Here is a 22,157-nt window from a genome sequence, read left to right on the forward strand (position 1 = left end):
GTTTGCTATATTAATTTCTAGATGGTAACTTTACAATGAGATGTGACTTAGTATTTTCACATCTCAATCAGTGCTTTAACTTTCCTTCACGTCTCATTTTGGAGTAGCTATGTGCCGACAAACTATAGTTACAGTAAAGGGCTCTATTTGACTGATCCTGCAAATTTTTTAGCCCAAGAAGAGTCATTCGTCGGTTTTTCATAGTGGGGAACAGACCCAGTGAGATAATAAAAAATGACATTTTTATAATTTTCTCCACCAAATCCAAATTACCATCATTCTCATCTTATTACAAGTCCCAGCTTAGCAAGAGATCGCACTCAGACTTCACCCAGTGCCACTGGCTATCATCTATGATCCTTTTGTCTCCGTTATTTCAGCTATATAGGACGAGTAATTTCAGCTACTACAAAGTCCCTAATCAAGAAGAAAAATGCATTATCCGGGGTTTGTTAAGGGTCGTAATTAACCTGACTAGGTCCAATGCATTGACAAATCCAAGGGCAGTGGTGGTAGTTTATCTTTACCTTTTGACGAATCCAAATATTGGGTGTTGCTTTTCAGTCTTCTCGAGGACCTTGGCACTAATTATTGGATTTTAAGTTTTAAAAACAATGACCACACACCGAAATTTGAAGTTTGCTTGAATCATTCTCGTTTGGGATTATGTACTTAAAACTGAAATTATGGAGAAAAAAAGTTTTTCAAAAATATTTTCAGTTTTCTCGTACAAATCTTAGAAATTTTTTTGTCTCACCTCACTTTCTCAAAAATTCTAAAAAAATCTTCATACCAAACAACTTATAATTATGTTAAGCCTCCTCCTCGTAACAGTGGAAGCATGATAAAATTTTGTATTTCTATCTCCATTCACAATCGAGTTACATCTTGAACGCTAAAACCAGATAAGTTCCTCTTTAATTTAATGTATATGTTATTCAGTTCCCCCTAGGGCACGTTTGTTATGCGATTTATTTTTGAGTGGGGAAAGTCAGGTAGGGAAAAATGTTAGCAATGTTTGGTAGCTCAAATCTGATGACTTTCTAGACGAAATTTGTTTACGGGAAAATATTTGTGTGATAAATTTTGTACTGTATAACAAATATGATATTCATAAAATAGGTGGATTTTTTCACTATGCGGGGAACCAAAAATTAAGCGCCAAATTAAAGACAAAATTGACCTTCATTTTGTCTTTCATTTTGTCTTCGAGAACGAAAAAGTTAGAATTTTTGAATGGTAATTTCTCACTAATATTTCGTAACCAACCAAACACAAATTAAGTAAAATAACCTTAATTTTTCCGGAAAAATATACGTTTACTAAACAGCTTTTTAATAATATTTTAGTACAATATATTTTCTACTACATTCTGGTAATAATTATTTTTCAAGATAAAAAAAAAAAAATTCTCTAGCAAACCTCGCCTTAAAGGTTATTTGTATATTCGCTCCAAATCATTATTGTGATTATCTTGTAGCTCCGCATCAAGACCTTCCAGACGAGCATGCAAACGAACTTATTTCATTTCCCTTCCGCTCAGTATTACATGTGATCCAAAACAATGTAAAGGATTAACTTTCGGGCCCTAATCCAGCTCAGCAGAATCTCAATAACATAGTCTAAATTGGGCTTTTTACCCTTAAAGGCCCAATTACAAGTGTCAACAACAAAATTTGCCACATAAGCCCAGAACAGCACTTTCAGAAGTTAGACTCCGCCGCCGTGAGCGGTCACCGCCTCCACCGTGCCTTCTGCTTAAAAGTTAAAACCCCCAAACTCTACCACGTCAAAGCAACGAAGAAGAAAAATCAATAACGGAAACAAGATGCGCGTGGCATTCACGATCGCTACTTTAGCTGCTATCATCTCCATCTTCTACACCGCACGACGCCATTCAAGGCGCAAGCAGCACAAGTCCCCTTCGAGTTCGTGCTATTTATATTCTGAACCAAAACCACAGTATGCGTTTAAGCGACTCTTAGCTGATAATTCCTACACTCCGTTCAAGCACTTGAATCTCAACGACTCCACTAGCAACGGTACATTTGTTTTCGTGTTTTCGCATGCCTTCGATTCTTTGAAGACTTTATGTGTGTGTGTGTGTGTGTGTGTGTGATTTTTGCATCAGGATAGAAAATTGAAGTTGATGAGTCCGGTTCAGTCTAGATTTCTTGAAAAAAAAAAAACATAGAATACTGAAAGCTAGATTGAGTTCTCTATGCAAGATTATAGAGATCAAGCTGAGTTTAGTGGTTTTCTTACAGAGAGTGCTTCGAATTCGCATCCGTTTGAGGCAGAGATTACGGCATTGTTGAAAAATCCTCAGCCTGAAATTGAACTTGGTACTGAGATCGTGGACATGGAAATGAATGATTCGTATGTTTGGATCGATACAGAGATGCAGTTAAAGCAACTGGTCGATGTATTGACCAAAGAGAGGTTCTTTGCTGTGGACACAGAACAACATAGCTTACGCTCTTTTTTAGGCTTTACAGCATTAGTTCAAGTAAGTTTGTGGTGCTTTCAACCCTCATCTCTAATTGCGTTATGCTAGTATTTTTTCTTTTTTTTTTTCTTTTTTGATAAATGTTTTGATACGCGTGTATTTTTTATGTTATCAAGCAGATTTCTACGCAGCAGAAAGATTATTTGGTTGACACAATTGCCCTGCATGATTTCATGGGAATTCTTCGCCCAGTTTTTGCCAACCCTTCAATTTGTAAAGTATGTAAGTGAATGGTACCATATTTCTAAACTTCTCAATAAATTGCTCTTTTTAAACCTAAATTTATTATTTTTAATAAAAAAAATTTATAATATATTGTAAGAATAATTCATGTTTTTTTTCTTTTGTTATATATGTAGCATGTGCCACAAATTTGGGATTAAAGCGTATTATTTATTGAAAATATTTTAGTTGATTTATTCCTCTGTGCTTTCGTTGTCCAAGTATGTTTATTGCAGTTTCTTTCTTCTTCTTTTTTTTTTCTCAATGGAAAATTTGTGGATAGGTGTTCCATGGGGCTGACAACGATGTTCTCTGGCTACAGAGGGACTTCCATATATACGTTGTTAATCTATTTGATACTTCCAAGGTGAGCTATTCATGCTGCTATCATGTCAACTGGCCATGTATTGGATACCATATACAGTACAGAAATTTCTCCTCATACGTGGTAGTGACTGGCAGCTTCTGTTTTATCAATGTGTGTTCATGTACTGCAGGCATGCGAGGTGCTGTCAAAACCACAGAAGTCGCTTGCTTATTTACTTGAAACTTACTGTGGTGTGACAACAAATAAATTATTACAGGTTTGACCTGATCGTCCTTGATCTCCTCCATTGGATGCGTTCATTGATTGTCTTCAACAAAGTTTTAGTCTTAAGTATTTACTATTTAGCATGAATATATTTAAGTACAATGTAATACCTAACTTTTCACATATTCATGTAATGAATAGCAGGCTGAATTCAACCTAGAATGAATTTGAGCATTAAAAGCACATTATAAAGTTCTGGCATCCTATGTGCTTTTCCCAAAGCATGGTAAACTTCTTGAGTGCCTTATCTAGAATGGGAGAATTTACTCTTCCATTCAAGGTGCTGTTTTTCTTTTAAAAAGCTTTTGTAACATTCTTTCTAATTTCTGTTTTTTCACTTGTATAGTCAGATTAACCATAATCATAATTTTCTTGTATGCACGGGATTAAAATTTTTATTTTTATTTTTTTGGTAATGGGGATTACATTTTTTTCTTGTAAAGGAATTTGACCCCAGGCATTTGAGATTAAGACTTGAATTTATTGAACTGAGACAGGGAAGTATATGTTAAAAAAAAAAAAAACTAAAATTGAATGTAGCTTAAATGGTGAATTTATACTAGAATTAGTGAACTAAAACAGGAAATAGTAGAAGTGTGTAAAAAGAAGACAATAACTGATGTAGCTTTAAACTTGAATAATGAATTCATTTTGGCAATCTTGAGGAGACATGCAAGAACAAAAATTATGAGTGGTGTAATTCAGATAATAATTTTATTCCGATTTCTTGTGGTCATTATTTAAATTAAAATTGAGGTTGCTCCTGCTGGGAAGAAGAGATTTCTAAATCATACATTAGAAAAGCTCCCTTTTCTATTGATTCAGTAGTAGTCATCTGAGCAATGAATCATATTGTACCAACAATTACATTGGCAATGAATCATTTAAAATTTTGTTACGTTAGTTGTTAATGATGTAGGCAGCTAGGCATTTAGTTTGAGGTACATTAATGAATTGAACTCGCAAACTTTTTTTACTTTCACATAGTAAAATGTTCTAAATAAGACGCAATCCTATTATTCTGGGTTTGGGATTTTTATTTTTTTTGGTGAATTATTTGGGATGTTTTTTAGTTAGTGACTTCAATTGATATTTCTTTTATATGCTTAATTTAGCGTGAAGACTGGAGACAGCGCCCTCTCTCTGCTGAAATGGTACATTATGCACGAACAGATGCACACTATCTGTTGTATATTGCAAACTGTCTAATCATCGAACTCAAACAACTGGACAACGGTATGCCTTCTTGTCTGATATTGTGATGAAAGAGAGAAAAAATAGAAACCAAAAATTTCTCTAATAAATATTAAGCATAAGTAGACTGAAATTTTGAAAACCTACCTCTTCAAGTTCTCTTTATCCTCCTTTATATCTTCCCCATGCCCCAAAATCAGTGGCTATGGAAATAAGCAGGTTCTTTTATACCTGAGAGGTGCAAGATCTGCAAACCATAATTATGGTATGGTCCTAAGCATTTTGCCGAGAGCGAGCCTTGGAGCACCAGTAAGGTTGCTTCTTGTGACTAGAAGATTATGGGTTCAAGTATGAAAAACAGTCTCTTTGCAAAACTGTAAGGATAAGGCTGGGTACAATCAACCCTCACCTCTACCCTCGCAAGTCGCAGGGGAGGGGGGGGGAGCCTATTGCACGGTGGGGTTCCCCTAATCATTTTGCCAGGATAAATTTTATGAACTAACTAAAGAAATGAGCTTTTTTCTTTGCCATTTATCAACTCAACAACTCTTTGGGACCTTTCTTTGTTAATATTATTGTGTCGAAATTCTGAATTTATTATTTTGTCAGGAAACAGTTGGTCTGATGACAAATTCCATTTTATTCTCGAGGCTAGTCGGCGTTCAAACATGACTTGCTTACAACTTTTCACAAAGGAGATCGAAGTTTCTCCCGGAGAATCTGCTGCATTATCATTACTTTCACGTCATGTGAGCAGTCAAGGCTTTCCTTCAATTTCCAATGAAACCCAGGTTTGCTACTTCCTGTAAAGATCTGAATTAGCGTGAGTGGTCTATACTTGGATATATTGTTCTAACGATGATCTGATTACATTTTCAGAATATTGTGAGGCAACTGTGCACATGGAGAGATATGATGGTTAGTTATAATACACAAAGGCTTCTTAAGTTTAGCTACTATTTAAGAACAGTTTTATTACTGTAAATATCACTCTTTGTCTACTTGAGTTAGAAGATTGCTTTAACTAAATTTGCAAATTAGTAGATGGAACAGAATTTCACACCCTAAGTTCATAGTCATTTGAGAGATGTCAACATGCTTCTTGAAATTATGGTAACATAATTTCATGCAATTAGACATAATAAAACCTTGAGTAATATTGGACAAAAGAAGTGGAGGTTAACTAAGTACAGTGAGAATTGCTTTTATATGTTGAAGTTTGTTACAATTGAAAATACTTGACATTTGTTCAGTTATTAATTGGTGATAATTTGTCAAGTTATTATTGATACTAATAGAAGTATTTAGGCTTAAATTTCTTTCTGCAATAATTTATCCCCAAAAGAATCTGCAAAACTAAGTAACTATGTCTATAATGATAATGAACTAAATTGATTTATCAAGATTCTGTTGATTGCTGCACAATTTTTGATGTAGTGCCGAACGTATTCTATTTGATGTCAGAAAATTATATTTTAGTAACATAAGCTGATTATTCTGTGGTATGTTCATCCTTTCAGGCTCGTATTCATGATGAGAGCTTAAAATATGTACTGTCAGACCAGGCGATTATTGCTTTGGCAAGTCAGCCTCCAGAATGTCACTCTGAAATATACAACACCATAGCTCAGACTGATATCAATGTGGAAATGGGTCTCAACTCTTTCATCCCTTCCCCTTCTCCTGTTGTTTGCAGCCACCTTAGTGATATCTATCAGCTTCTTTTAAATGAATTGGTTAACAATGATGATATTTATTCAGTGATTCTTCAGAAGTGTCTAGGTCAAAATGGGAGTTGTCCACTTTCTATATTTAATTATGCTTTATTGGTTAACAGTAACCTGAGACCTACTTTAGCCTATAAACACTCGGGCCTAAAAAATCCTAAACAATTTTCCCGGAAGGCTTCTCGAGATTTGTTTGTTCAAAAATTCTCTTGTAAATCTCCTGTTTATCACAATTGCCGGATATTTGCTAATGATGGGAGGCTGCTTTGTTATTGTGATAGGAAGAAGCTTGAATGGTTTGTGCACTGTTCACTTATTTTTATTCCATTTGTGAAAGACTAAAAGGTGCTGTTTTTCCATGATTAATGTTCAAATTTCCAGGTACATTAGTCGGGATCTCGCAAAACTTATTGAGGAGGACCCACCAGGTATAATGCTTCTTTTTGAACCCAAAGGCCGCCCAGAGGATGAAGACAATGATTTTTATATCCAGAGTAAGAAAAATATATGCGTTGGGTGTGGAGAAGGAAATCACTACTTACGGTACCGAATAATCCCATCATGTTACAGAATGCATTTCCCAGAGCATTTGAAAAGCCATCGTTCACATGATATTGTCCTACTTTGTGTGGATTGCCATGAAGTTGCCCATGCTGCTGCAGAGAAGTATAAGAGAAAAATAGCTGCTGAATTTGGGATTCCTCTCTATGTTCGCAGGGTAATTCATCCAGGGCAAGAGACTGAAAAACAGATTGAGGAGGGAGGTGTGTCTCCATTACAGTTACGAACAGCTGCTATGGCTCTTCTATACCATGGACCAAGAATGCCTCTGAATCGCCGTGAAGAACTGACTGAGGTTTGATCATATTTCTGTCTTTATTGGTTGCTAAATGACACATAACTACTGTAGAGCCTTACCTGTTGATAGTCAATTTGATAGTTTGAACCGAGCTTAAATGTGGTTATAAAGCCAGCTGCGAATGGATAAGTTTCTTTTATTTGCAGATTGTGAAGAGATATTATGGAGGAAGGGAGATATCGGAGGAAGATCTAGTGAGAGCTTTGCAAGTTGGCATGAGCCCTCATGAGAGAAGACGATTTGAGAAGAAGAGAGGGTTTTCTTTTAAACATTCCATAGGGAGTACTGCTGCAGAGCCAGAACAGGAGAATCATGCTGGTTGCACGCCCAAAATGAGTAAGGTGGATGCTTTGAAAGTTGATGCTCTTGATGATTCATATGCAAATGGAGATGATTTAGGAAACCCCTCTTTAGCTTCTGATCTTGCAGTTGATGGAGCTGTCTCTGCCACTTTAAATGGAAATACCATCGCAGATAAAACTACAGATTATAATGAAAGCACTGACTCTGCTGTACATGTTGATAATAGCTCTCTGAGCAGAAGGCAACCAAATGGAGTTAGTGACTTGTCTTATCCCCCCCAGGTTGAAGAATCGACACAAGTTAAACATAATTCAAAACTATCACTCTTGGGACATGGACCTCATGGTAAACAAGTTGTAGAACATTTACTGAAGGAGTATGGTGAAGATGGCATTCGAGAGTTTTGTCAAAGATGGAGACAAGTATTTGTTGAAGCTGTAAATCCACGTTTTCTTCCTGCTGGCTGGGATGTAAAACACAGGTATGCTATAATAATTCATTTTTCCTCTTGTTTACTTTCTAACTACTAATGGTCATACTTGCATCATTAATTTATGCTCAATAAACATATATTTCATATGATCAAGATATCTGTTATTTTGATCAAATCTGTAGGTTAGACTTATCTTCTATAAATATATAATCTTTCTTTTTGATAAATTGAGAGGTAGGAAAGATGAAGTCGTTGTCAATCAAATCTGTAGGTTAGACTTATCTTCTATAAATATATAATCTTTCTTTTTGATAAATTGAGACGTAGGAAAGATGAAGTCATTGTCAAGTTAATGCAAAATAGACTTAAATTAAGTTCATACTTCATAAATCACGAATATTCACAAACAAAATGCGGCTTTCACGTTTAGTCATTTACATTTGCTGTTGTTTCTCTGAACTTCGGTCTGTTTCTAAGGTAATATATGTTGCTTAAAGTTGTCATCAATTTCGTAAATATAACTATCTCTTGAGCTGTAACTTGTAAGGATATTTTTAAATCCAAGTAATTTTAAAAAAAGTATAAATTAAAAAACTATTTAAAGAAAAAACGTTTAAAATTATAAAAGTGATGCAGTAATTAAATCAGGTAATATATATGCACTTAAAATTATAAGAAAAGTACATAATTAATTTAAAAAATTGAGTTTAAAATTTGATGAAGTAAAAGAAAAATTAAAAATGATATGTTATTTTTCAGGAGAGATTAAGAGATGGAGCTATTTTTATGAGAGTGTATTCTAATTTCATATATAAGAATGAGATTGAATTCTCAGTTAACCTGTCAAAAGAAAAATCTATTGATGCTGGTTTTACTGCTATTAGGTAGTTATTTATGATGCACTTAACATACTAATATGTATGGCAACTGAATTATTATTCCTTTCCCCAAGGCTTTGATTTGGGACACTGTTTTTGCCAGTGGAAGGAGAGACTTCGGCGAGTTCAGCGTATACAATCCTGACAGAATAGTGTCTGCTGCTAGTTCGGAGTGACTCTGCACGACCTATAAGTAACATGCATATTTTCTATTTCAATGTGCTACTCCACTTCCTCATTCGGTATTTCCATGTACTCTTCTAAATAATTACATAACTGTAATAGGAAGAAATTACAAAAAACAAACATGTTAATCTCAATTAGTCGTCATTTTTTTTTTATTGGGTTTAATATTTCTCCAATAAGTTAGAGATAATTTTTTGTCTCATGCAAACAAATTAGAGTGGGTGAGACCTCTCTTTTCTCTTCACTCTTCAATGTGTCTACAAGAAATAAAATTATATGCAACTTACAAGGGAAATAAACAAAAGCACAGGTAGCTTGTAAGAACATTTTTGCCTGTGGCTTAATTATTCGAGCATATAAAATACAAGCTTTCTCATGAAATTACAATGGAACAACGTTGTGACATCTGTTCTCTAAACATTACGTCACAGTTTTCAATCGCCTCGAGAGTGTTTAATTGAAAACGAGGGGCAAATTCTATGAAGAAAGCACCTTACCTAAGTTCAGGTGCACAACCAGTGAAAAAGTTGACTATTGCTCTACACAAAGCTTTCTGAAGAATCAATACATTTAACAAAATAGATATATGTATCAATGGTAAATTTTTCGTGAAGGAGAATGGACTCTAGTCGTGTATTCATTGGAATTTAATCTTTTACATATGCGTGTAAAATGCCTGATGTAAGGGCCTGTTTGGTGAGACGTATAAAACCTGATAATATAAGCTTATACTATATATTATGACATTTTCAATTGTTTGATGTGACCATCGTATAGTATAAGCTTATACAGTAAAATTCCTTTATACATCAAAATAATGTATAACTTAATCAAGCCTAAGAGAGTAGGATTAAATCTGATAAGAGGTTAATGTATTAATGTTGCTTAAAAGTACAATTCTCAAGAACTAATATATCATTTCAATATTAATATATTAAAATAATTTTTTTAATATATTAATTTTTAAAATATTGGAAGATATTATCTTATACAATACCGTACCAAATGCAAAATAGTATTAAAAATTAATCAGATCTTATACTATCAGATCTTATCATATACTATATACCAAACATGCTCTAAGTTCTAAGTTGTAATGAGTATAATGAATCCGACAAGCCGGTTTATACCGTTTCATACAGATATTAGTGATACGGTTAAGATTTTAGAAAATTGTATGCTACGCATTTAATGGTAGGTACAGATAAAGCATTCTAGTTTTTCTTTTCATGTTTTGGATAGAATTGATGTAAATAAATTAAGTGTTAGATGGATCAATATGAAATTATGGTCCCGTTTTGTGCATTATAATATGATTTATCCTGATATTACATGAATGCTGGAGCTAAAATAAAATTTCAAATTACAACATAAACAACATTTAATAAGGCGGTCTCTTCATTTTCGCAACCAAATATCTCTTTTCTCTATATATGTAATCCTGTCTGACATCCACATCCGGAGCAAGTTACAAAATTTCCGTATAGTGCCACCTCCTAACGAGAAAATATACATCAAAAGCGTATAGACGATTGTTCACACCATTAAACCAAGGAATCTTCCAATAGAAATCTACATCGACACCATTAGAAATTATGTCAGGATAAAAAGCTTACCCAAGGGGTTAAGAAGCCGTACCAGTCAGTTAAAGTATTACCACAGTAAATTCAGTTACAGTGACAACAGCTGGGACTTGTGGTCAATGCCGTTGAATATGTAGGTTCCGGACATTGGCACGAATTGCCTTGTTATGAGCTGCGAGGAACAAAAGTAATATGATTCCTAACTCAAAAGATTCTATTATTAAATAGGACAGAAACAAAACAAAATTCCTTTGTGCATGCATTTGAGACAGGCCAAACCCTCCTTTATCCTAGTTTTGGGACTGATTATGTAAACATACACAAGAGTTTGGAATAAAGATATTCACCTTCACATGCACCATTCCAAGCCAGTTAGCGAACAACACCCTTATTCTCAAGTTTATAGATTTCATGGCATGACTGACGCCCTCACATCAATCCATTATCAGTACTGAATTGACTTGCTCATGAATTATTTAACAACCTCTCGTACCCCCAATTCTTCCAAAAGAATTTCAGTTGATGATGATCTCGTCAGAAGATTTTATCTGCTATTAATTTTGGGCATATACGCACCCACACAATTTTTATGTAGAGTTCTCATAAAAGCCATTACTAATTTCTTATATTGCAATGTCCATCGTTCACAAATGCCACTATTGAACTCTATTTTAATTTTCTTAAAAAATGTAAATGCGAACGGATAATTGGGAAAATAACGGATCTAGGTCCAGGTAATTGGGGTATGGGGTCAGGGCTTAAATCTGTTACCTACATGGGTTTGGATCTGGGTCTGGATACTTGGCCAAGACCCGGCCTATGCTCATTGGGTCCATCTAGTTTATGTTTGCTGCATAAAGGAACAAATTAAAAATTATAAAAAAAAAAAAAAAAACCTCCTCCACCCTCTCTAGGCCCTAGTGGAAAGAGCAGGGATCCTTGAAAAGGATGCGAAAATACAACAAATGGCCAAGTTCATGTATAAAACATAAAAGCTTGCAAACAATCCAAGAGAATAAAAGCTTGCAAACAAAACTATTCAAGTTGAGCTAGAATTGCAAACCTTGATCACTTCTTGCGATGCAATTCCTCCAACCAAAGCAGCAACAGCATGAAGCTCCGAAGCTCCAAATCGACACATCTCATTGATAAGGTCTTCAGCCAAAGTGGCACCATTGCATCCCAAGTCATTGAGTAGGCCAATAGCTGTGCTCTTTAATCGAGGGATATCCTCATCCATAGCACTGCAAAAGAATTACCATATAAGCAAAAACCAACCTCAATAATGAGTCCCATTATAAAACCAAGGAAAATATTTTGAACTTCAACAATGTGGGGCACTACCTATCAAACTGTCCAGGAAAACTGTTGTAGTTAGCAGCAAACCGGTCAACAGCACGAAGCAAAATATATATTCCCACAGCAATGCTGCCACGTATATAAACAAGAAACCAGCTTTTCAGCATGAAAAATCCTTCTCCACATACTAATTCTTAGAATGAATATCATCCAGAAGCATTAATTATAAAATGGACATAACCTGTAGTCCTCATCAGTTAGGTACTTCTGTAATTCGGGTAGGTTTGGAGAATTAAACTCATCTTCAATTAGACGGTACCTGCAAACCTACAAAATAAAGATTAGAATCTATACAGAAGACTTGGCAAACATCTACAATCCTGCAATTGCTCTAATATTAGACAAATGGCAGGGGCAGGAGAGAAGTTTGGGGGACAATAAGTATTTTGCAATCTTCTACTTGCCATGCTCAACTTACATGATATCCATTCACAACAACAACAATAATAGTAGCCATAATACTTTAACATTAAGAAAGAGATGTCGGAGCAATTTTCAAACCATATTTTTGGTTCCCAAAAATCAAAAGCACTGCAATCGTTTTATATATTCATTATATAAATCTTTAAAAGCATTTTCTACCCCACTTCCACATCTTCTTCCTCCACTACATCGTTTTCACTTTCCAAAACTTCTTTTTAAAAGACAATTTAATATTAAAAAAATTTATTTGTTTCATGTACAAGCATTCACAGAGCCGCACTCCCTAGCGATAATAGACTGCTGTTGCATTTGTGCAATATTATACCATAACATCAGCTTTGACTTTCTACACTATCAATTAGATTCAATATCCCATTTTAATGATGCAAAGGTTGGTGTTTTAGTAAAGTACAATTATTTTTTTAACCAGCTCAATAGAAATCTTAACTTGAAACAAACAGAAAAAGATAACTGCAGCATACAGATGGAATTAAGTAAGCAGTCTTTCAAAGAATTCATTAGAAGCATTGGCTTAATTTAAATCACACTTCAGAAAAAAACTTACGTAGGTTATACATAATCTCTATTTCATTTAAAAGAAAAAAACTTGAGAATGGTAAGTAAAAAAGACAGTCAAGTATACAGGATGTAAATCTAAAGGAACATTGTGGTTGCACATCATATTTACAGAATCAAGGACCTTATGAAACATTGAGATTTGGTAACTAAACAAATTTAAACAAATAATTATTCAAAAAAGGAGATTATTACACATTCATTATATGCAATCTAAATTGAACTTGATCTGTGACTTCACATGCTTACTTTGACTTTTCTTGCATTTTTGCAGAAGCTTCTAATTATTGCCCTTGGAATGCTATTTGAATCTCTACCAATTTTCTTCAAAGTAGTTTTTACCAGCCGTTCTATTACAAGAAAGTCAGCCTCCGCCTTAGCCTGATAGATATTTTGCAAATTCACATATTGCCTGTAGGACGGTAGATATACCTCAGGTAAATAGAGTAATGATCTTTATTTTATAGAGAAAATAAAAATTACTCCGAAAATAAGTGTAGAGATTTGGCTACTAACTCAGTAGAAGAAGTCATATCTGGTATAGATCCTTCAAGAGGTGCCTCGCCATCACCTTCATTTGCAATGAAATCCTGCAAAATGATGAGAAACTAAAGTATAAGTAAACAACCAAGAACACTAACACGAATTATAGTTCTCCAGTTCAAAACTGAACAAGTAGTCAAAGGTTCAAAGTGACAAACTCTTTAACAATTTTCTATAATCCTCCAATCTTTCAATTTCACAAGTTCTGACTAATTACCATCCAATAAGAAAACTTATTATAATATCAAATATCACAAAAAAATTTCTCCACATCAAAGTGAAGCCTACTGTATCTGAAGTCTGGTCAGTGAAGCAAAGCCAGAAGCACCAACCTTCAGAGCTGCCACCAACACCCAAAAATCTGATGAACTAGTGTCAACTTCAGCAGAACTATCATTTAATATCTGTTGCAACTCCGAACCTGAAAAAGTACATAGCATTAGAGAATAAGTCTCAAAATCTTGATTGGACTGGGGGTGTAAATGTCCACACAAAAGCCAAAGTTCTTGATATTAACAAATTTTTTAATGAAAAAACCATCCTTAAACCAGTGTAAACACATTCTTCCATAGCAAGTGTGGGTCGTCTCCCATACTTTCATAGGAAAAATATGAAAGTTTACATTAACAAATAGACCTTTGGAACCTTAATATAATATTACATGACATTTAAAAGAAGAGTTAACAGTTTTCTTTAATCTTATTTGTCTCCCACCAACCCTTCCAAGGATCCAATAAAATTTAAACCTCCAAATAAGCTCACAAAAAATAATACATTCTTATGCTTCTTATCCAAGAAAACAAAAAGGATAGAGTCATTCACAAAATGAAGATTGGCAGAGGCAAAAGTTACCATCAATTGATCTTAAATTATCTACTTACTAATTCCTCGGGAAGCAAATACTTTGAATGAGGACTCAATAGCTTCTTTATAATTATCTTCATCTTGTGCAACCATCCCAGCCTTAAGAAGCTCCTACATAGTTCGCATCCAAAGTTAATCACATAACTAGAACAGCAGTGGATGAAAAGGCTAAATGATTAAACAACGAACCTTGAACTCCTTTTTTTCTTCTCTGGTCGATGGAAGCCTACCATCGTGGCTTTTGGCCCACTCGTCAGCCATCTTGACAAGAATGACAACATAAGGTATGTGCTTATGAGCCACAGGATCTTCCACATTCAAGTCAATGCTCTCCGCAAACCTTTACACAAGCAATGAGAACATCAAGTAGGACTGTGAAAGGACCATGTCTATGGTCTCAGCTTTATAACAATTACACAGATTGAAGGGTAAAATTAATAAAGGCAATACCAGACCTTCAATATAAAGGAAATTAACCAAAAAAATAAAATATAGCAAAACATCTCTATACCTCTTGAGTTCAGGCCAAGGATTATTTAACCGGAGATCATCCAAATAATGCTCAGGCTTTGACTCAATCACAGTATGTTCCTAACAAAACCAACAAAAAGTACTAATCAACCAAAGCATACAAATCATGTAGATATTCAATAACATGTTTATTGTTTATAACAAAGGTATTTTCAGCTTTCTAGTTCATATATATGACTAGAAAAGAAAATTACACAACCTGATAGTCAATTATTGCAATTCTAGCCTTTATATCCCTCCACTTTTTAATACCACTTTTCAAATAGCCACATTCAATTATTTTTATTATATCTCTTTTAATATTTACACGTCAAATATCAGAATAAAATTACAATAGTGATAAAAACTAATATAATGCTTCCCCAGGTTTCAGAGTATTCCTTGAACTTGTGACATCAAATATACTGTGAATACAAAATTATCCATTTAACAAACTACCTTCAAACTAATTCGAACAAACCCTGTAAGGCCATAGGAGCGAGCAAAGATCAATATAACATTCGCCTCCCTGCAGATTCTGTCAAGCTTTATCATTGAATTTTCCACCAGCTGAAAGTTTATCAAAGAGTAGCATCAACGAGATTTCACTTGAAAATAATATGTAAAACAATATGCTTTTTTTAAACTGAATTTATAATTGAGATATATTATCAATTGATAGGTTTCCTTGTTGCAGAAAGATAGATAGAATATCATAATTTTGAATGGCACATAATCAACTATTGCACCAAATCTCCAAGTGAAAAGTCTTTGTCCTATAGAAGTTGTTAGCATTATAGTAAAATACCTGTGTGGCAACAACCAAAGTAAATTGAGAAAAGAATGAAGGATTTTTCTCAATCAATTCTTCCGGATACTCTTCTACAAATTTTGCTTTAACTGCATCATTCAGCTCTTGAAGAAATGAGCATACACATTTTGCCTTTGACTGCCCAAGGCTTGATTCATCCACTACAAATAAGAAAAAAAATGAGGACTAAAAGAGACACATAAACACAAAACAAAAAAAAAACAGAATGCAGCAATAAGATATTGTACCCAAAAAATTGTTTCCAAGGTCACCCACTTCAACTTTAGATCCATCAACTACAGTGATGCTTCCAACTCCACCAAGAACAAGATTCTTAAGAGTTTCAGAACCAGTAGGACCACAGTTTAGTAAGCAAATACTAGACCTCTCAAGAGCTGCCTGTCCTTGGTCACCCCATATTCTGCATTTTCAATATGGATGAGATGTCTTATAGATTGTCCCCTCATAGAAAGAGTGAAGAGAAGCTAGTGTTGAGAGGAGAGAGAGAGAGAGAACACGGTTCTTGTGTAGTATGTTTCTGATGTTTATTTCTGAAAGTGAATCTCTCTATAGAACCAGAGAGAGAGATATTGGCAACAAGATAAGCTTACATAGCAAGCTATCTGACCTAACTAAACAAACTTAACAGATAACAGATCTGTAACTAATCTAACAGATCTCAACTAAACAGAAACTGATTAATCGAGCTTCAACAACCCGGCAGCTCAGCAATATACTAACAGTAACAAAATCTAATATCAGAGAAGCTAATAAAAAAGACATGTTCTACCCTAATACAAACAGGAAGAAAAAAAAGTAGGACGAGCAGATAGAAAAAATAAAAAAAATAAGTTCATATGTCAGAATACATCAAATTCAACCCACACACAAAAAGACAAAATCTCACAACAAAGGAAGCACTGAGCTACGAGTTAAGAAGGAGAACAATAGGAATCAATTACAATAGCATGTAAAACAAAGCTCAAAAAACTAGAATGATCGTTGCTCAACCTCTTTTGGATAACTCAATTCCCTAGCAACTGAATTCAAAGATGCAACTCAGACACAGAAAACTCAAGTCCAGTTCATTCATAGTTCAACCAACTTTATCGAAATTACCAAATCCCTAGCACCGTACAACAGGACTATAAACAACATTGAGTGGACTTCGAGTCATCATCGACGCATTCAAGTTATTAAAAGTAGTAGATTCTCGCTGAACAAACAAACACACACGACACTTGAATCAATTCATAGAACAATTGATAATCCATATATTCAATTATTTACAGGAGAAAAATCAGTTCTCTGCGCCGTAGGATTTGCTATGTTAGTTAGTTAATTAGTTCAGAAAATAGTAGTTAGGGTAGGGCGAAGTGAATGCGAGAGGTAAAGTACCTGAGTTGGCGATCGTATTTAACTTTGGGTTCTGCCATTGTTGAGTTGAGACCTTTCTCTGTTTTTTCTTGACACTAGCTTGCTTACAACTAACGCTTCTGTGTGTACGTCTCTGCGGATCGCTTCGGCTAGTCTTGCCAATGTGGGTTGAGCCCGGGTCAACTCGTGACAATGGATCGAGTTGGGTTGAGATTTTCAATCCCCAAATTATCTTCAACTCGCCCCATGGTAAAATGAGTTTAACCTGCTACGGGACAGGTTGAGGCGTTGAGTTATAGTTATTAATTATATTTTTTTATAATTAAGTAATATTTTATTTGTCATTAAATTTTTGTGATATTCAAAAAAATTTATCTTAATCCTCCCTAAAAAAATAAAGAATAAAAACTTTATTTATGACAAATATTATTTATATATGGAGACAAATGAGTTCTTAAAGAATGTTTAACTGAATATTAGTATATATTTAAGGGGATAAGTTATTCTACTTACCATTTTTTCTGTCTACTTTTGCCTACCATCCTCCAACACTATTAAATCAGAATCTCAGGAAGAGAGGGAAAAATAAATGTTAGTTAAGAGTCTGATCTAATGGTGTTTTAAAGTGGCAGACAAAGGTAAGAAGAAAAATGGTAGATAGAATAACAAATCCTATATTTAAGATTGAGATTGGAAAAAATTAAAAGGAGTATGAAATAAAATTAAATAAAATTATAAAATTAATTTATTTTTGAATTTTAATTTATTCTTTTTAATTGAAAACTCGCTGACCCATCTTAAAAAGTGGTGCGTTCATTTTTTCAAACCATATTCAATGGCAGGCCAACCCACCCCGTCCCGTTGCGGAACAACCCATATTGCCACCTCTAGGCTAGTCGATGGCAAAAGGATATTTAACGTGAAAAGTTCAAGGACTTCATTTTAAAATTATTTTAACAACTTCAAATTACCAAATTTATTTTTAATTTACAACCATTTTTATTGTAACAATAACTAGGGGTGTAAATGGACTAGACGGCGTATCAAGGGCCTACAACCTGGCCTGCTTTGTTTTTTAAATAGAATAGATTTAGGCTTTTAGAAAAGTCTATTTAAAATTAGGATATAGACTCACTTTAAAAAGTCTAGCCTAAACGTCTGTACGCTTGCCTTTTAATTTTCTAATAATATAATATATTTATGATATATATTGTTCACTTAAAGACATTTTCTGATATTGTAATACTAATTTTTTATTTATGTTTTTGGTAAGATGAGAAAAAAGACCCACAATACAAATCATATAATACAAATACGACGAGTTCTACAAACAGAAGCTAATACTGCATCAAATAGAAGACCAATTCCAAGGGGTGGGGAATTAAAAATACACATATCATCATAGTTAACATTCACTAAAGGGAAATTTGCAAGCCAATCCGTTCAAAAATTGCCTTCTCTATAAGTGTGAACCAGTTTAACTCTCCAATCCTTTCTAATCCATGTCTGTATTCGAGACACCATATGATTCTCGCGGACTGCATCACCATTCTTGGTGAGTAAAGCAATTGCTGATTTAAAGTCACTTTCTACTATTAAGTTTCTCCAACCATCTTCCCAAGCCAGTTCCAACCCTTTAAAATACCCCAAAGTTCAGCAAATAAGGCGTTGCATATCCCAATCCTATAAGCAAATTCTTTTATCCATTGACCAGCTGCATTTCTGTACACCACCACAAGCTGCCAAGCCTTGAGTACCCTTTGCTGCTCCATCAGTATTCAATTTTATCCAATTTTCTTTTGGTGAATTCCAGCAAACCAAAGTATCTGAATGGGTCAATTCTGAATGAACACTGTAAAATTTGTCAAAAGCATCCTGAATTTCCCTCACCTTTACTGCCACTGTGTTTGCTTTGTATTGCTGGTTATTTGTTGAGGTTGGGGCATCATGGATCCTCTCATTTCTCCACTTTCAGGCAAGCCAACAAGTAGTAGCAAATATAGTGCACCAAGGAATGTTATCTCTAACATTGCTTACCTGTGACATATTAAGCTCTATCCATTCCCACAGGTTAACAGAAAAAAAGAAGAAGAAATTATGCATGTTACATGGGACCAAAGTTGTCCACACTCCATGAGTATATCTACAATCTCTTAGTAGATGAATGCAAGTCTCACAATGCTCCCAACATATTAGGCAACTTGGTGACCCAATGTTGAAGGAGCTAGGATGATTTTTTGTTGGAAGCTTATTGTGAAGCACTTTCTAAAGAAATAGCCTAATGACATGAGAGCTTTTCCATTTCCATATTTTCCTCCAAAGAGATGAATTTTCTTGCTGCCCTTCTATTTTTTTGGATAAAATTTCATAGATACCCTTAACAGAAACTTTTGATGCATCCTTTACATTCCAATGCATATGGTCTGCTCCATTGTAAGATTCAATGGGTGTTGAGGTATACTAAGCCTTAATAAAGTATTAAGTATTTACTTGGGTTTAATGGTTTAACTAACTATAATTAAGGGTTTAAGAATAAGGTGTGAAATTATGTTAAGACTTGTGTGGTATGGCATGAACTGTTAATGAGAAGATTGATTAAGAGAGTTACCAAGTGGATAATTAAATTAACATGTGAAATGTTAGTTGCTTATGTGTCAATGTGCAGCCCTCTCCTCTTGTTGTGCAATCTGTTCCCTGCAACTGTGTAATCAATGTGCGCATTGATGCATTATCAGCTTTTTCCATGAAGTCAATCAACTCTATAGTTTGAGCTGCTGTCTTCTTTTCTATGGTCCCTCCAGCTGCACCATTGACCACTATTCTGGATTCTGGCGTCATTCCGTTATAGAAGACTCTGACCTTCTTTCCGTCCGGCAAGTCATACTGGGGACACTTCCTGATCAATTCTTGGAACCTGGTCCAAGCTACACATAAAGTTTCTCCCGGATGTTGAGTGAAGTTGGTGATCTCATTCACCAACTTGCTGTATTTCTTCCTGGAGAAGTGCTCTGCAAAGAATTTAGCAGCCAATTCATCTCATGTTGTGATGTTGTTGGGGGCTTGTCTATCCAACCATCTCAGAGTTTTCCATGTTATAGCAAAAGGGAATAGTCTGAGTCTAATTGCATCATCGGACACCCCATTATGCTTGGTTGTATCACAGATTCTCAGAAATCTCTCCATAAAATCATGGGGGTCTTCATAGTCTTTTCCGCCAAATGGATTTTTCTCAACCAAGTTTATCAGTGCTGGCTGGATGTCAAAATTATTGGCGCTGACTGGTGGTCTGATGATGCTTGAATTTGGCTTGTAAACATTGGAGCCAAGATTGACTCCATCAATTCCTCCGCAGGAGGTTGTTGATTATTAGCGGCCATCTCAGGTTCGGCTTTCGACACTGAACTCGAGGATTCCTCTATCTTTCTGGCTCTGGTTTGCTTCTGATTCGTCTTAGCAGTCTTCTCGATTTCTGGATCAAATTGTAAAATTTCCTTGTTAGCCTTACCTCGCATAAAAAGAAAGAAATCTTTTAGTAACAAAAGGAAAAAGAAAAATTCCAATCTCAAAGATCGAAAGTTAAAACTAATATTGGCGTATTCAATCCCCGGCAACGGCGCCAAAAACTTATTGCGAAATCAGCAAGTATACCGATCGTTCCAAGTAATAAAGTGATAAGAAAAGTATCATTCCCACGAGGAACGAGGCACCAAGTACTAGCCTAATTATTCCCTTTAATTTGGAACAGAAAAGTTGTTTGTGTTGTGAAATAATTGAGTTTGGAAATTCCAAAACAAAAATTAAAACAATTAAATTTAAAAACAGAATTTAAATAACAGTGGACTTTGAACGCATGCAAGAAAAGATCAAGAACGCGAGAAAAGATTGATGAAAAATTCGTAAGAAAATTGTAGCCAGGATACACTTTACCTCCGATCCTCCCCTATATTCCTATATTGTATTTTATAAATAATTAATTCGTTTGTTCAGACAATTCATTATTTCCCTATAAATTAGTTGAACCCTAATGTCTTAGTGATTTCAACCCTTTAACCCAATTAGAACTCTAATGTCTTAGTGATCCTTCTTGAATTAAGCATTAAACAAATGAATTATGAGTCTGCAATTTATGTGAGCCTATATCTAGATCATACACAAATTGTTATTCTACTGCTGTCCAGATTAAAACCCCAATATGTCTATTGTGAATTCTAACCCTCAAAGCCCTATAATTTAGAGTGGCCTATTCTAAACAGGATAGGCAAAAATTAAACCAGGTAGAATAAAACAAACTAACTAATTAAATTATAAAATATCAATACAGGAAATATAAAAGGATTCACATCGGGTCTGTGATCCCAACTACATAAAGAAATTAGCCAGACATGTTCATGTCTGACTTAAACAAATAAAAAGAAAAATTGTTCATAAACTATAAAGAAGAGAAGAAGAAGAATAAAAACTCAATGTCTTCAGCCTTCAACTACCGTGGAATCCTGATCTTCAACGCGAGTCTCCAAGAATTCTCTCAATTCTCTGATCCTCGCAATTTGCTCCAGCCAAAGATTATTGTTTATGGGAGTCTAAGCCTCTATTTATAGACTTTGTGTCTTGCTCAGATATCTTGATTAAATCTTCGTCGTAAATCTCAGTGTGATCTTTCTCTGATTCAAAACAGGATTGACTTCTGATTTGTCTGCATCTCCCACGCTACTAGCGTGGTTCCCACGCTGCTAGCGTGGGAGTTTTGTTCATAATACTGGAGCTCCACGCAACTAGCGTGGTTCCCACGCTGTGAGCGTGAGTTTCACGAAAGTATGGCGCTACTAGCGTGAGTTCCACGCTAGTTGTGTGGATATCTCGGAATGATTTTGAATTCTGGCGCTACTAGCGTGAGTTTCACGCTAGTAGCGTGGTTGTCTCTGTCTGAAAAGTCTTCTTCACGCTGCTAGCGCCACACCCACGCTATCAGTGTGAGCCTTCAGTTTGGTAATTTCCAATTTGGGTCCAGTTTGTCTGTTTTTCCTATGAAATCAAAAGAAAATCAGTATCACAATCTTTGATTGAGATTTTAACAAATCAACAGTAAATACTGCCTTTTTATTCAAGGTTATTCAATATTCTTTCTCTTTTTGGCTTAGATTTATATATATGCTAGAGGCATATCACGCATCCTGTCATGCTCCTACTGGGACACCCCAAGTGGTAACT

The 22,157-nt window shown here is 34.9% G+C and overlaps 2 protein-coding genes across 3 annotated transcripts; one reads left to right on the forward strand and one right to left on the reverse strand.

Annotated features, from left to right (window-relative positions):
* Positions 1-1,817: 1,817 nt before the first annotated feature.
* Positions 1,818-8,961, forward strand: LOC133294132 (protein RRP6-like 3). Its single transcript, XM_061492787.1, has 13 exons — positions 1,818-2,050; positions 2,270-2,509; positions 2,629-2,727; positions 3,015-3,098; positions 3,229-3,315; positions 4,439-4,559; positions 5,127-5,308; positions 5,397-5,435; positions 6,038-6,540; positions 6,626-7,100; positions 7,250-7,421; positions 7,578-7,887; positions 8,821-8,961. Exons 1-13 carry the CDS (start codon positions 1,829-1,831, stop codon positions 8,891-8,893), a joined length of 2,607 nt encoding a protein of 868 aa, XP_061348771.1. The 5' UTR covers positions 1,818-1,828; the 3' UTR covers positions 8,894-8,961.
* Positions 8,962-10,196: 1,235 nt separating this feature from the next.
* LOC133294129 (NEDD8-activating enzyme E1 regulatory subunit AXR1-like) lies at positions 10,197-17,045 on the reverse strand. 2 transcript variants are annotated; one of them, XM_061492783.1, is made up of 15 exons: positions 16,971-17,045; positions 15,821-15,993; positions 15,570-15,733; positions 15,221-15,331; positions 14,763-14,842; positions 14,441-14,591; positions 14,269-14,362; positions 13,720-13,808; positions 13,361-13,434; positions 13,094-13,256; positions 12,027-12,112; positions 11,831-11,914; positions 11,550-11,730; positions 10,561-10,658; positions 10,197-10,475 (listed from the first exon to the last, which is right to left on the reverse strand). In XM_061492783.1, exons 1-14 carry the CDS (start codon positions 17,006-17,008, stop codon positions 10,575-10,577), a joined length of 1,572 nt encoding a protein of 523 aa, XP_061348767.1. In that variant the 5' UTR covers positions 17,009-17,045; the 3' UTR covers positions 10,197-10,475; positions 10,561-10,574. The 2 variants fall into 2 exon arrangements, with proteins under 2 accessions (XP_061348767.1, XP_061348768.1); XM_061492784.1 differs by lacking the exons at positions 10,197-10,475; positions 10,561-10,658 and adding an exon at positions 11,270-11,336.
* Between the last annotated feature and the right edge of the window lie 5,112 nt (positions 17,046-22,157).

Source organism: Gastrolobium bilobum, unplaced genomic scaffold (assembly GCF_033153095.1).
Source record: "Gastrolobium bilobum isolate Gb01-03AN ecotype WA unplaced genomic scaffold, APGP_CSIRO_Gbil_v1 utg20853, whole genome shotgun sequence".
In the NCBI taxonomy this organism is placed as follows: domain Eukaryota; kingdom Viridiplantae; phylum Streptophyta; class Magnoliopsida; order Fabales; family Fabaceae; genus Gastrolobium; species Gastrolobium bilobum.